Source organism: Sorex fumeus, unplaced genomic scaffold, assembly GCF_029834395.1.
Source record: "Sorex fumeus unplaced genomic scaffold, SorFum_2.1 ptg000028l, whole genome shotgun sequence".
Taxonomy (NCBI): Eukaryota; Metazoa; Chordata; class Mammalia; order Eulipotyphla; family Soricidae; genus Sorex; species Sorex fumeus.
This window is the reverse complement of record NW_026606085.1, coordinates 2,757,357-2,774,091: the sequence shown is the minus strand read 5'-3', so window position 1 is coordinate 2,774,091 and position 16,735 is coordinate 2,757,357. Positions and strand designations below refer to the sequence as shown.

At 40.6% G+C, this 16,735-nt stretch overlaps 1 protein-coding gene across 1 annotated transcript in view; it reads left to right on the top strand.

The window, feature by feature from the left end:
• Nucleotides 1–16,735, top strand: part of RABEP1 (rabaptin, RAB GTPase binding effector protein 1) — a 128,708-nt gene that overhangs the window by 16,373 nt on the left and 95,600 nt on the right. Inside the window, exon 2 of the mRNA XM_056115256.1 lies at nucleotides 11,964–12,092. Coding sequence (XP_055971231.1) covers nucleotides 11,964–12,092 — 129 coding nt within the window. The remainder of the gene's footprint in view (nucleotides 1–11,963; nucleotides 12,093–16,735) is intronic.

Here is a 16,735-nt window from a genome sequence, read left to right as displayed (position 1 = left end):
CCAAATATATCCTGTCTTTTTTTAAAAAAAAATCTCATTGTAGAAGAAATACATCTTACAGAATTTTTACACTTGAAATTTCATAATTGGTTCTAGATGTCTATATTCTTCTATTTCCTTTAATTTGGAAATTAGATATAAAGTCATGATCAGATATGTTTTTTGTTTTTTTGTTATGTGTTATAAAAAGAATAGTTGCTATTATTTGGGTCACATCCAGTGATACACAGGGGTTACTCCTTGTTCATGCACTTAGGAATTACTCCTGGCCGTGTTCGGGAACCATATGGGATGCTGGGAATCGAACCTGGGTCGGGCTGAGTGCAAGGCAAATGCCCTATCCGCTGTGCTGTCACTCCAGCCCCAGTAGTTGCTATTTAAAAAATGTTTCAAGAGAATACTTAAAAGTGGTAGTGAAGCTGATTCAGGAGGCACATAATATTGCTTGCTTCTCTTTTTGAGTTATCAGGACTGTTGGTGATCTTCATTTCCTGTATGTTTTTTTTTTCATAGACATGTAAAATAGTAAATCACAATAATGTTTTTGTTTGCTTTTTGGTGGGGATGGGGTGGGGCACACATCCAGTGGCACTTAGTTGCTCCCGACTCTGCATTCAGCAATTACTTCTGGTGGTGCTTAGGGGACCAAATAGGATGCCGGGATGGATGTTCAGATTGGGTCAGCTGCACGCAAGGCAACAACCCTACCCTGTAAATACAGTGTTTTTATTTTTTCTTATAAAGAAAACTTATAAATTTTGGTTCCTTAGAGCCTAACTTAAATTGTAACCCCTGATGGGGTATGAATGGAGGAGGTTGTGGGAAATTGGGCAAAATTAAACGGTTTCTGAATGTGCCATGACCGAAAGTTACTTGAAAACCAACCATGTGATGACGTCCGAGATGTTTCTGTTAGTGCTTGCCCACATTTTTTGAGTGGAGAGAGGTCATAAATGGAAAAACTGCCTGAAATATATTTTTGTAAGAACTGAAGATAACTGCTTGATAATTTCTGCCTGTTGCTTATTTGGTTAGTGAATGTTTTGTAACAGGATCAAGCCTTGGGCTTTATGTGTGTGAGGCATATGCTCTACCAGTGAGTAGCCACCTCAGCCTATTTTCCTTTTCCCAGTTTTCAAAATACGGCTTAGTTGCCTAGAATCCTTCAGAGGTGTCCAGTTAGGGTTTTTTGTTAGTCACACCAGGTGGTATTCAAGGGCCACCCTGGGTGGCTGCTTCTAGCAGTGCTGGGGGACCATCCAGTGCTAAGAATACAGTTCACACATGCTCTGCCTTTGAGTCACATCTTAGTCCTAACCAGTCAGGTTTTATTTGGGGGGAAAGAGGCTTACATTTTTATTTTATTTTTGATAATATGTTTTATCTTTAATGTCCAAATGATTATTTTTATTTCATATTTATATTGAGGCCAGTTTTCTTTTTTATTTCTTTTGTATATCATCAGGAATACCTGTGTTCAAATAATGAGTGTGTATGTGTTTGATGTTTTACTTCACTAGTCTTTTGCATTAGTTCTCTATGACTCTTCTAACGAATTGTTATAAATGTAGTGGCTTAAAACAATAGAACTAATGCAAAAGACTAGTGATGCTTAGTCATTCCTGGCTCTGCACTCAGGAATTACTCCTGGTGGTGCTCTGGGACTGTATGGGATGCCTGGGATCGAACCCTGGCCGGCCACATGCAAAGCAAACAGCCTACCTGCTGTACTATCACTCTGGTCCCCCTTGCTTGTTCTTATATTTAGTAGCTCTGAATTTTAATCTTTGTTTTATCTTTTTATTCCTATGACCTAGTCGTCTTTGCAAGTCGGTGTATTTCTAATAGAGCTTTTTGACTTACTGTCTGTACTTACCTCTAAACTCTGTTTTTTTTTTTTTCCTGTATTCTCTGATTCTAAGCAGTAAGAATTTTCAGGTGATACAAAATATTGTAGAGTATAATGTTAAATTAGACAGAAAGGGAACTCTCAGTGCTGCTCAGGCAACCAAATGAAATGTTGGGGATTGAATCATGGTCAGCCATGCAAAGCAAGTACCTTACCCCCATACTATCTTTCTGGTCTCCTGCCCATTTTTGATGGGTTGTTTACTTTTCTGTTGTTGATTTATGTAAGTTATTTATGTATCTTAGATATTAACTTCTTGTTGGTTGTATGATATGCCACATATATCTCCCATTTCATAAGACATCTTTTAATTTAAAGGTGATTTCTTTCTTGGGCCAGAGAGTTTAGAGGGTAAGGCACTTGCTTTGTACGTGGTTGGCCCAGGGTGATTCCCAGCACTGCATATGGTCTGCTGAGCCCCACCAGGAGTAATTTCTGAATGCAGAGCTAAGAGTAAGCCCTGAGCACAGCTGGGTGTGCCTTCTCCCCCTCCCCCCCCCAAAAAAGATAGTTTCTTTCATTTTTGAGGATAATTGTAAGTTGTAGCTTTAGTAAGCTTTTCTCTTCCCTTCACTGCTGCGGTTGTGATCAGTGGGATCACATACACACCTGGTTGCGATACTTACATATTCAGTTGTCACAGGTTGATTTGTTGTTGTTGCTTCCAGGTTTTGTTTCATCAGCCACACATGTTAATGCTCAGGGACTACTCCTGGCTTAGTAATTTCTCATTGTTGACTCAGTGTTTGGGGTATTCGTGGTGGTGCTTGGGGACCATGCATTGCCAGGGATTGAGTCCTGGGCACCTGCATGACTCATGTGCTAAAGGGTTAATATCCAAGATATAAAAAGCAATGGCAAAACTTTACAAGAAATAGAACATCCAACTCCATCAAAAAAGGGAAGAAAGAGATATAATTGGCAAAAAGGCATATGCTCTATATTCCTAATCATTAGGGAAATGCAAATCAAAACAGTGAGACATCAGCTCACACCAAAGAGACTGTCAATCATCACAAAAAAGAAGCAACGACCAGTGTTGGTGGTGGTGGTTGTGGTGTCGGGCACTTTCTCATTCACTGAGGTGAGAATATTGACTGATCTAGCCTTTTTGAATAGGATTGGCAGAACACTAGATGAAGGACAACCATGCGAGAAAGCCGGTTTCTGAAAAGGATTCAGCACAATCGACTATATCTACACGATATCCAAGCTTATTGAGGTTCCTCGGGAGTTCAAGATGCCGCTCTGTATAACGTTCATTGATTTAAAGAAGGCCTTTGATTTTGTTGAGTCTGAAGTAGTCCTCGAAGCCCTAGCCAAATAGGACATTCAAACTCAATACATCAGGATCCTCCAAGAGCTGTATTGCGGATTCACTACCAGGATCTCACCATTCTACAGGGAGGTGATCATTGATGTCAAGAGGGGTTCGGCAGGGTGATACCATTTCACCGAAACTCTTCAGTGCCACCCTCGAGAACATCATGCAATGACTGGAATGGGAAGGAATGGGAGTGAAGATAGACGGTCGGCAACTACACCACTTTCGCTTTACTGATGACATCGTTCTAATAACACCAAACATTAGCCGAGTAGCACAAATGCTGTCTGACTTCGACCGTGAATGTGGAAAGGTTGGACTACAGCTGAATCTCATGAAGACAATGTTTATGAGAAACAGTCTCCTTCCTGACACTCCATTCACTCTCAATGGAATGAACATCTCTGAATGCAACAGTTATATATACCTAGGTCAAGAAGTCAACATGACGAATGACCTGGCACCTGAGTTGCATAGGAGGAAGAGAGTGGCTTGGAACGCCTTCAAGAGCGTTGAAGAAATAGCTAAATAGCTAAGAACCTCCGGCTCCGGGCACATCTCTTCGATTCCACTGTTCTTCTTGCATTAACATAGGCCTCAGAGACCTGGGCCCTACGAAAACAGGATGAGAATGCTATTCGAGTTTCCCAAAGAGGAATCAAAAGAGCTATACTTGGAGTATCACGCTTCACTCAAATGAGAGAAAGAATCCGGAGTTCCAACCTCCGTTGATGATCAAGAATCAGGGACACTGTTTTGTTTGCCAAGGCGTCGAAAATCAGATGGGCTGGACACATAATGTGATTTGGAGACGGCAACTGGACTAGAGCCATTACCGACTGGATTCCACAGGACGTCAAAAGACTGTGGCCACCCACCTACGAGATGGTCAGACTTCTTCATCAAGACCCTGACGATTGATTTGAGGCCCTTCATGTTCCTAGAACTAGCAGATGCCATTGGGCTACACTAGCACAGGGACGAATGGAGATGTTACTGGTGCCCGCTTGAGCAAATCGATGAGAACCGGGATGTCAAGTGATCAAGTGATCAAGTCTTTTTGGAAAATAACATGGACATTCCTCAAAAACTAGGACATTCGATGTTTCTTAGAAAACAATATGGACATTCCTCAAAAGACTAGGAATTGAGTTTCCAAATCACCCAGCAATTCCACTCTTGGTAATATACCCTAGTGGAAGACAGTTCAGGTATCTGCACTCCTATGTCCATTGAAGTGTTATTCACAAGAGTCAAGATTTGAAAACAACCCAGGTATGAGGTTGGAGTGATGATACAGCGGTTAGGGCATTTGCCTTCCATATGGTGCCCCACCATTGCTAGAAAAAATTCCTGAGTACAGAGCCAGAACTAATCTCTGAGCATTGCTGGCATGACCCACAAAGCCAAAGAAATAAAAAAAAAAGCTATGGTATACTACTTACACAGTAATTAGAAAAGATGAAGTCATGAAATGTGCTGATAAGGGGATGGATCTGGAGAGCATCATGCTGAGTGAAATGAGTCGGAGGAAAAGACAGAGTATTGTACTCTTACCTGATACAAAGAAAGATTATAGAAGAATGATGCCCAGAGACAATACAAACAAGATCAGGAGCACTGGTCCTTTGTTGGAAGCCTGCCACTGTAAAGAGGGGAGTTAAGACAGGAAAGGGACCACTACAGCAGTGATAGGGGGAAGCGGTCAATTTAGCTGAGGACTGGGTGCTGAAGGGAGGTAAAGTGATGTGCACAATACACTCAGTAATGGTATTACAAACACATCATAGTGCTCTGTCTTTTTAAAAGATTTTTTTATTGATTATCCATGAGATAGACCATTACGAAGTTGTGCATGGTTGGATTTCAGTCGTACAATGCTCCAACACCTATCCCTTTACCAGTAGATTTCCCACCACCAGTGTCCCTTATTTCCCTCCCACCATCCCCAAACACCCACCTCCCCATCCCCACTCTAAACCTGTCTGTGGCAGGCACTTTTCTTCTTTCTCTTCCTTTATGCTTTGTGGTTTGCAGTACAGATACTGAGGTCATCATGTTTGTTCAGGGCGTTCGGTGTTTTTATCGGGAAGGTAAAGCTGGAGTAGCTTTTTTAACTGGGTGGCAGTTTTGGGGTTTGGACGTGACTGCTAAGTCTTTGTACAGGGAGGTGAGGGGGAGGTAGCCCATTCTGACTTTGAGGAAACCTGGAGATTTCAATCAGAAAACCCGCATACCCAAATTTTCAGCAGATTATATCTCTGTGAGGCTCATTCATAGACAGTGGAGTCCTGCCGGGGGCATGGCTGTGATCTGGGATTGTGGAAGCAAGTGGCTGGTGAGAGCTCATCTTGGGTGGGCACAAACCACAGTGCCTTAAATGAAAAAGAAAAAGGGGAAAGTGCCTGACGTAGAGAAAGGTTGGGGTGCGGGTGGGAAATTGGAGACACTGGGGGAGGAAAGAGGATACTGGTGAAGGAATAGGTGCTGATGATTGTGTGCCTGAAAGTCAGTCATGAATAACTTTATAACTTGGTAATTCATGGTGATTCAATAAACTAAAACACACACAAAAAAATATCCTCTTGCCCATTGAACTATCTTCCTGACCTTGGATCTTGCATATCTTTATATAAAAATATTTTGCTTACAGGAAAAAAAATGCAGTCTAATATCTAAGAATTATTGAGTCTTTCATGTACTTCTATCATATTTTTTGCTTTGTCTTTTCTATATTGTTGCTTAATTTGCATATTTTTTCCTTTTAGATGATAAACCTTAAAACCCATTTTTTTTTTTTTTTTTGGTGGGGGAATTTGGATCACATGGCGGTGCTCATGGGCTATTGCTCTGTGCTCTGGAGTGACTGTGGGTGATGCTCAGGGGGCCATACATAATACTGGGCATTTGAACTAGAGTTGCAGCTTCTGAAGCCACATGCAGGGGAAGTGCTCTACCTCTCATACTATCTTTTTGGTCACCATTGCTTTTCTTACAACTCAAAAGCAATGATAAATGAAATGCCTAGAATTATTCATTAAGCTGGACATGCTCATTGTTCCTAGGTACTGAGTTGCAGAAGACTTAATGTTGAGGGCTGGCATTAACACTAATTTGTCCATAGTGCTGTGAAGAAACATGATAAATATGGAAGGCCATGAGCTGGAAGTTTAAGGATGGAACTCAGAATTAGAATATTAAAAGTAGTATACTTCTAGTCTTTTGTATCTATCTAGAAAGTTAACTTGATCACTTTTTTATTTATTAAATATAGCTAGTTTAATTTCACTAGAGCTGACCAGTTTCAACTCTGGACCAAGCTAAATATTTTGTGTAAGGACTATTAGCTACTTACTTATTGTGAACTATTAATCAGAAAATTAATAATATTTCCTGAGGTTTTTATTATTATTATTATTATTGAGGAGGGGGTTGGGGTTGAGCGGTTGGTTTGGATCACCCCTGGTTGTGCTTAGGGATGTCTTGCTGACTTATGCTTGAGAGTTATCCTTGTTTGTGCTCTAGGGGCAGGGGAATCTTGGTACTGGGATGAACTTGGACTGTGTGCATGCAAAGCTTGCTTTTAACCGATTGAACTATCTTTCTGGTCTGTGAGGAGCTGTTTTCATTTTGACTTATGGTTAGTTGCTAATATATTTGGACATGCCTGTTTGTAAACTTTTCTGCTCTTTTAGGCCAGGAGAATTTTTTACTAGATAAGACAGTAGAGGTATTTCTCTAGAAAGCCACTGTTTTGTGGCATCTTAATTTTTTTCTTTTTTCTTAATTCTTTTCAATGTTTCCTATACCTGTCCCTTCACCAGCATACCTTTCCCACCACCAGTGTTCCTCTACAAGATACCCTGTAACTGTGTATCTCAAAAAAAGTGGTTTTTAGTTTTTAAAAAGTGAGAGAGTAATAGAGCTACTTGGTATACTTTAAAAGGGGTCCTGTTTCCTTGAACTGAAAAGTTTCCTGAAACCTGGGAGGAGGCAGCCAGACCTCCTGGTATGTACTGCAGTTGAACTGCGAGTGAGAACCTGGACTGCATCAGGAGTACTGAAAATATTTAATTTTGATGGAAAATCTAAATGCTGTAATTTTAGTTTTTATAGATTAGTCTTAGTCACTAAATATAACGTTGAAAGGTATGGGTATTTTGTGTGAATTGTGTGTTTTCTAACTTTATTCCCTTCTATTCTTTTTGTTGCTCTGATACATGTTTTTAATTTTATTATTATTTTTTTTTATAATGTAGGAGCACTGCTATTCAGCCATTGATTAAGCTGATTGAATTGGGCATGGAGCGATAGCACAGCGGGTAGGGCGTTCGCCTTACAAGCGGCCAACATGGCCGACCCGAGTTCGATTCCTCCGCCCCTCTCGGAGAGCCCGGCAAGCTACCGAGAGTATTCGATATGCCAGACACAGTAACAACAAAGTCTCCAATGGAGACGTTACTGGGCCCGCTCGAGCAAATCGATGATCAGCGGGAGGGCCTTTTAAAAATTTTATAAGTTAGTTCACAATGTTTGATTACATTCAATAGTCAAACACCAATCTCTTCACCTTTATACCTTCCCACCACCAAATTAGGGATGTTTTCATCCCAGGCCCCAATCCCAGTTCCAAAACACAACCGAAATAATGTATTTAGTATTGTCTGTTATGAAGAACTGCTGAACATGCTTACAAAAAAGTGTTCATATAGGAAACAGTGTGAAGATTGTTCTATTTTGGCAGGAGCCATTAAGACATTCTACAGGATATCAATAACATGTTGTTAAAGTTTGGGTGATGTGAGCTTTGGTATATATATCTGAAAATATGTATATATTTATTTATTTCCGTCTATGATTTGTTGCCTACTGTCTGAACCCCATCAAACATGGTGTGGTAATTATGGAGAAATGGGTAGGGAGTGTTTTATGATGTGTTGCACTGCCGCTTTCATGGCCTCTCTCGGTCCAGGAAATGTTTACTCATATATGAGGCTCGGCCCGAGCGCATGGGGAGTGGCCTTGAGTGTGGCGGCGCTTGGGTTGTGGAGGGTTTTGGCTGCCGGAGCTGGGTCCCTTGGGGTGGGGAGGGCTCTCACCCACCCCCCTCTGGGGTGCCCCATGTGAAATAACCCAGCGTGGAGTCGGTGGCATGGTTATGGGGGCCTCATGTTATGCTCCCTTTTGGGAGAAGCAGCCCTGTGATCTGGATGGTGACCGATGGCGAGATTATCTGGCGCAGACAGGAGGTGGTTTATGGGCGTGACCCCTGAGTTGCCAGAGACTGGGGAAAGTGGGCAGAGGATCTCCACTCCTGGTCCCTGAGCCCAGAGTCCAAGGTCACAAAGTTCCGAATTACCTGGGTTTCTTAGGACTTCACTCATGCATGAGACTCAGGCGAGTGTGTGGGATCGAGTGCCTTGATCATGGTGGTGGTTGGGTTGTGGAGGTTTTGGATGCTGGAGCTGAGTCCCTTGGGGCACGGAGGGCTCTCACCCTCCCCCGTCTGGGGTGCCCTGTGTGGAACAGCCTGGCATGGAGTCTGGTGGCATGGTTATGGGGGCCTCATGTTATGTTTCAGGAGAAGCGGCTGTGTGATCTGGATGGTGGTCGATCTCCACATTACTTTTTTTTTCTTTTCTTTCTTTTTTTTTTTGCTTTTTGGGTGACACCCGGCAATGCTCAGGGGTGACTCCTGGCTCATGAACTCAGGAATTGCTCCTGGCGGTGCTCAGGGGACCATATGGGGTGCTGGGAATCGAACCTGTGTCGGCCATGTTGGCTGCGTGCAAGGCAAACGCCCTACTTGCTGTGCTATCGCTCCAGCCCCAACATTACTTTTTAAAATTCTATTCTGAATGTCAATTTTATTTTATTATTATTTCCCCTCCCCACTTTTTTGATTCACATTGAGATACAGTTACAAAACTTTCATGTTTGAACTTCAGTCATACAATCATCAAACATCCATCCCTTCACCAGTGCACATTTTCTACCACCAAAATCCCCAGTATTACCACCCCCATTCCAACCCTTCCTCTGCCTGTGTTGAGCTTCTGTAGCTGAGCCGGAGGTGGTTTGTGGTTATGTCTCCCACATACTTAACTTTTGGCCGTTTAATTTCTTGGTAAACTTGATCCCAAGTTGTTGGGGTCTGGCCAAAGGCACAGCAGAAGTTTGGGGGTATCTGGAAGTCTAAAGGCACCATCATGCTGCTGATGCACTCGCCCCACAGGTACAGGTTGACCTGCTGGGGGTACCATACTCCTTCTGATACATGTTTTACTGTGATGGCTGTATACCTGCATACCAGGTTTGCTGACATTTGGCACTTCATTGTGTGTATTTCAGAAGTGCTACGAGATTGCTCTCAGCATTGTGTGTCTGTTCTAGGGGCGAAACTTGTGTTCTCATTTTTGGAAGGCAAGTGTTCTACCACTGAGTTCTTCCTGAGCCTCTTGTTTGTGTTTTTGTTTTTAAGATAGTAGAAGTGGGTTGGGAATGTAGTTGTTAGGGAAATAAAGAACATAAGGATCTTTTTTTCCACCCCCCCCATCCCACTCCTGGTTTCTAGAATCCTTTCCTTCCCCCATCTAGTAATCAGCGTATACCAGTAATAAAGTATTAATTGGAAAAATTGTTTAACATTTGAGATATAGGCAATAAAAATACAATGAACAAGATGTTTCTTTCATGGTTTCATCAGTGCTTGCTTGTGACTGCTTCTGGGGTGTTTGGAGAGTCCTATTATACTGGGGATTGAACCTAGGCACGCAAAGTTTGCTTTCAGCTCATTGAACTATTTCTCTGGCCCACTAAACAACAGCCATTTCCTCTTTTTGCCATTGTTGATACTTTTAGATATATAGTGAGGCTAGTCTTGGAGATGTCATGGGAATGAACAAATTAATGATTTTAATTATTTTTAAGGAATTATAGGAATTTTAATTGCACACTTAAAAGCACATGGAATAAATTAATGAGCTGTAATTCCACTCTTCACAGATAGATCATTGTTTCGTTTTTGTTTGGGGACTATACCTGGTGATACAAAGACTTACTCCTAGCTCAGTGCTTAAAAATCCATAAGTAATACTAGGTCAACTGTGTGCAAGGCCAATGTCTTACCTCCTATACTATCTCTCTAGCATTATCATTGGTGTATTTTTTCCTCATGTTTCTTTGTACTATAAAATCAGCTCTTAGTTAAGTGATGGGTTTGAAGGGAGAGCCATAAGAGATATTCTCAGATATGGTTAAGATTATAGGCAAATCATCATCTGGAGGTGACTTGTAGTAAGAAAATGGAATCACTTGGGCCTAGATAATTGGGTGTTTTGGTGGAACTGATAGGAGGAATTGGGGTTGTATTTTGGTGACTGGATTGTTGTTAGAACCAAGGAGGAGGTCAAGAATTTGATTATTGATTTCCCATCTATTGCTTGAATCACTAGTTGGGATGGGAGTGGATGGGGGCAGGGGAGAAATTGCTTGATTTGATTGGGATAAGTATTTAATCAGCTGTGGACTGTATTAATCAGATTTAGAGCCTCTAAAATGAAAATGTGTCCCAGTTCTTCCATACCACAATTTATGTTTATCTAGAACCAGGCATAAAACTTAGGGCCTTGCAGATGTGAGACACATGTTGAGTACGTCCATGGCTTAGAAGTACTTTTGGTTATGATTTCAGCATAATGGTATGTAATGTTTTGAAATTGAAGAGTAGTTTAAGCAGTGTGACTTTCTTAATCAGGCAGTTATTTAGCTTTTGATTGTTAAAATAATATATTGAGAGAAACACTGAGAAATAGTAACTAGAAAGATTGACACTGAGTTTATTATGTGGAATAAATCCAATGTTTAATATTTTTAAAATGGATTGACACTGTGAGTTATTTGTTTTTGGTAATTACTATTGATTTATTATTTATTTATTTTGGCTTTTGAGGTCACATGCAGTGATATTCAGTGATTACTCCTGGCTCTGCACTCAGGAATTACTCCTGGCAGTTCCCAGAGAACCATTTGCGATGTCGGGGATCAAACCTGGTGGGCCATGTGCAAGGCAAATGCCCTCTCTGCTGTACTATTGCTCTGGTCCCTCTTCTGTCAGTTATTAATGAAAAATAAAACCTTGAGGCCAGAGAGGTAATACACAGGGCAGAACTTGCATGCATCAGAACTCAGTTTGAATCCTGACACCAAATATCTTCTCCTCAGTATTGCCAGTAGTGACCTCTGAGCACAGAGCCAGGAATCACCTCAACCACTGATGGGTATGGCCCCCAAACAACAAAAACTAGATGCTTTCTCTTGGGAAATTTATATGTTTATATGTTGTTTCACTTCCATAATCACTCACATTTTGTGTATTAATAAGTTCAACAAATATTTGGACTTTGGACTACACCACTTAGTGCTGAAGTCTTAACTCCTGGCTCTGCACTCAGGGATCACTTCTGGTGGGACTCGAAGACCTTACATTGGGTGCTGGGGATCAGACCTGGGTCAGCCGTGTGCAAGACAATCACTTTGACCTCTGTACTGTTGCTTCCACCTGTTTTATATTTTAAATTAGAATTCCTAAAATTTATTTGGGTCTCCAGAAGAGTATTGACTGCTTGTTTCAGATATAGAAATATGTAGCTGGAATTTACTCTTGTACCACTTTATAAATAAAGTTATTACTTGTTAAGTAGTATTTTTCTTTTTTTTTTTTTTTTACAGCTTCTCTTCAGCAACGGGTAGCAGAATTGGAAAAAATTAATGCAGAATTTTTACGTGCACAGCAGCAGCTTGAGCAAGAATTTAACCAAAAGAGAGCAAAATTTAAGGAGTTATATTTAGCTAAAGAGGGTAAGTTCATGAATTTTCCTGTTAACCCCCATATTAAAACTATGTTAAAATTTCATGTTCTGGGTTGTACAATGCTTATTTTGTTTGTACATATATTGTATAATAAAAGCCTGTTTTAGAGGCACAGGTTGTAAGTTAACTTGAAAAACAAGTCGGAAATGCATTATTCCAACTTTTCTGGTCTTTTCCTCTTAGTGATAAGGCTACAGAGTCCTGGAACAAAGGCTACTAGTGCTCTTGATACTTGGAAGATAGCCCCATACAAATCAGACTGTTGATACCAGTAGTACAGTGATAGCTTTAGTCCTATTTATTAAAACTGACATTTCATGAGTTTTTTTTTTTTGACATGGCAATGTTCTTTTGTTTATCAGTATTGTGTAGTAACTACCACGAGGCAGACAGTCTAGATGCTTAGTAGACATAAAGTGTTAACACTCACGTGGCCCAATACCTCATAGAACTTCTAGTGAGGAAGACATATAGTAAGTAATTGCGACTGCACCTCCCCCCACCCCCAATGACAGTATATAAGGCACATACATAGAACATATCATGGGGAACCCAATTTAAGGAATAAGGGAAAAGAACATTTTTTAGATACTGTTCTAGGATAATACAGATAGGGTTTCCACAGTTATCTATGTTATTTTAATTGGTTTTGGGCCATTTGCTCTGGTGCTCAGAAGCCGGCTGCTTCTGGTGGTGCTGGGAGTTCATGTAGTGCCAGGGATTGAACTTCGGATTTCTGCATGTAAAACATGCATGAACTATTGCCCAGTCTCTCAACAGTGCTTTAGATCAGTGTTTTTCAAAGTGTGATTGTGGAAGAGCAAGATTAACATCACTGTCACCTGGATAGCATGTTAGAAGTGAAAAATTTTAGATTTCAGACTTACTGAGTTAGAAACCAGTGGGTGTTTTGTTGTTGTTTATTTTTATAACAGTGGCCACAACTATGCTGGAACCATAGGGCCATAATGTGTGTGTGTGTGTGTGTGTGTGTGCGCGTGTGTGTGTGTGTGTGTGCATGCGCGCACGGTGGTGGGGGTGACACGTAATGCAGTGATTGAACTCAGGCCTTTCACATCTTTGATACGGTTCAGCTTCTAATGGTTGGCTTGTACCTAAATGCAGTTCTGTGTATTAATTCAAAGATACAGTTGAAAACCGCTGCTTGAGATCAGACCTATCAAACTTAGATTTTCATATGCCGTAAGATATTACCTGTATCAGTTTGTCACTTCATATTTTTTGTTTTAGGCCTAGTGATGTAGCTCAGTGATAGAGTGCATGCTTTTATGTACGAAACCCTGGGTTAGGTCTGAGGCACATTTTTTAATTTTTGTATTTAAAATGTGTGATAGATATAAATTTTATCATAATACTAATATTTAGGTTTTTTTTCCTTTGATGGTGCTAGGGATCGCATCTAGGGCCTTACCACATACATAGCGTGCATCAGCTGCCAAGCCACATCTTTACCCAGGACTGGTAAATCAAAACTTAATTTCCCATGCTCTGGGGGTACTTCTACTGTGTCTGGTCCTGCAGCCCAAGCCCTTTTTCTGGTGATCCTAGCACCTGGAGTTGGGCACTACAAGTGTACCTGGACTTCCTGACAGCTTTAATAGGAGCCAGCTAAAGTGCGTGTCAGTCATTGGAAGTCAACAATGTGAAGTTTAGGAAAATCCTTTCTTTCTTTCTTTCTTTCTTTCTTTCTTTCTTTCTTTCTTTCTTTCTTTCTTTCTTAAAACCAAAAACCAGAAGAAAATAAGAACTACAGAAAGCCTTCATACTTTTAGAGATCCAGTGGAAAAAACCTATACTTTTAAGTATCCAGTGGGAGGAGCTGGAGAGATAGTATAGGGAGAAGACTTGCCTGTGGCAGACCCTGGTTTGATTTCCATGTCCACACGTAGTGGAATCAGTTACATGTTTCACTATTCATCATCATCATCTATCTAATAAAAAGAACTTTAGCAGGAATTCTACTTTTTCCCCCTCATGGGTGTTTTTTTCTTTTTTCTTTTTCTTTTTTTTACATTTCCCTCTAAAAATTACTTTTTAGAGAATGAATTCTTGCATATGCATCGGAATTTTATCTCTAGGGTTTGTGAACACAGATGTGGAGCCATAGCTGCAGAGTTTGTAAGATTCACTAGATCTCTGTGATCCTACAATTTGCAATTACAGTTAGGTAATAGGTAATACTATTGGTTGAGAGATAGCACTTGGAGAACCACTGACCTAAACTAATATTATGTGCCTATTAGTCCTTTCAAATATTTGGTTAGATTTCTCTGCAACAAGAATAATGCATATTAAGAATGTATTCTGTATTAGTACTGCAGCTATTAAGAGTATTCTGCTGATCACACTATAAATATTATATAGCACTGTAGCACTATCCTCCCGTTGTTCATCGATTTTGCTTGAGCGGGCACCAGTAACGTCTCCATTGTGAGACTTGTTATTGTTTTTGGCACATTGAATACACCATGGGGAGCTTGCCAGGCTCTCCTGTGCAAGCAGGATACTCTCAGTAGCTTGCCGGGCTCCCTGAGAGGAATGGAATTGAACCCGGGTCGGCTGCGTGCAAGGCAAATGCCCTACCTGCTGTGCTATTGCTCCAGCCCATAAATATTATATGTATTACAAATTATTAAGATGTGAAAAATGCTTAATATGTAACTTTTGTAAGATGTGTCAGATCTTTCCTCCCCAAACAATTACTAATCCGTGTGTGAATATTATTTACTTCTAGAAGAAGGTGTCATTTTGGGGAGGGATTTGGGGGACTTGGGACATACCTGGCAATGCCTTCACGGGGCTATTTCTTAAGTGCTTAAGGGTTACTACTGGTGATTCTTTGGGACCATGTATGGTGCCACGGGTTGAACATAGGCTGGTAACATGTAAGGCAAGTGCCTTACCTCCTGTACTATCTCTTTGGTCCCAAATTTCAGTGTATTTTGTTTTTTGCTTTTGGTTTTTGGACCACACTTGGCAGCATTCAAGGGTTTCTCCCAGGGTAGTGTTTAAGAGTGACTCCTGGTGATGCTTAGGGGGATCTTGTGCTGTGTGGGATCAGACCCAGGCCTCGTGCATGCAAACCTTTTTCTTCAACCTGTTGAACTATCTATACTATGGCACAAGCTTCAGGTGTTTTAATTTTTTTAAGGCATAGGTTCTATGAATTCTTGTTCTCATAAATAAGCAGATGCAAATAAAAGTTTTCATAATAATACTCAGTTTTCCCAATTGTTTCTGAATTATGTGTCAACATAGTTCTAAATATTTTTATTTTGTTGTTAGTTCTAAATATTTTTATTTTGTTGTTAAATAAGACCCAACTAGGTCTTATTTGTTCAGTTTCATTGAATATTATTGCAATTATCACCTTGTCAAAAGATACCTAGTTATTAGTTACTATTTTTTTTTTAATTGGGGCAGTGATCACTGATTGGTCCAGGGGCTATGTCAGTGATGCTCAACATGGCAGTGTGGGACTCTGAGGTCAGGGCTTGGGCTGGTGCTATGGTGCTTGGAGCCTGGCAGTGCTAGATACCACAAGAGCTACCCCCCCCCCACCCCCCAGCATTGCTATTCTCAGTGTTGTTCTGTGGTACTTGCACAGGCCAGGCATTTGTTTTCACAATGTGGGCATATTCCTGGGCCCTATTCAAGTTATTTGTTACTTGACACTGATATTTTAAATTGTCTCTCTAGTTTGATTCCAAAGAGAAATATTCTTACACAACAGAGCAATTGTAAAATTCAGGGTGGGTAAATTTTTTGTGAAGTCTTATGAAGTGGGAGAGTGTGATTTCCTGAAAATTAACAGGATGATTCTTGAAACACCCTTTGGGACCTGGGATATAGGTCAAGGGACTTTACTAGGATTTGATCCTGACACTGCATATTCCCCCCAATCAGTGTGCCAGGAATGGCCTCTGACCGCTACTGTGTATGACATTTCTCCCTCCCCCAATCCCAAACAATCTCTCCTTCTGTTTTAGGAGAGAATATTTAAGTAAGCTGAGCATCTAGAGAAGGACTCCTTTAAAGCAAAAATGTGCTTATGAATCCTATAAAAAGTTTTTTTGCTTGTCCCAAGGGATATATGTAACTCATTTGAGAACTTTTGGAGGGTGTTTACAGGTCATTGGATTACCAGTCATTAGACACTGATAGGTAAAAAATATTGAGTATATTGTGACCAACAGTTTCAATAAAGGAATAAAATGAAAAAGAATAACACTCCACACAAAGTATATGTGCACAAATTTTTTTCCACTCATGTACATGAATGTATGAGCTGTGATTTTAAAAAGTGATCAAGTGTTGAATATTCCAACTTCCGACCCACCACTAGTGTCAGTGCCCCTCCACCAATGATTCATGGTTCCCTCTAAGTTGTGTTTCTTGTTGTGAATTATAATCAAAGTTTTAAATCCATTGTTCTGTATGGTGGAGGTTTCTTATATCTCACAAAATTTAGCTCTATCTTAGGAAGGCTTATGGATTATATGTAATGTGGAATGAAGTTTTCTTGTGGCATATAGGAGGGCTGTTTTGCTGTTTCATTTTGTTCTATATCCAGGCCGATGAGCTGGGAAAGCTGGTATTCCTGATGAGGC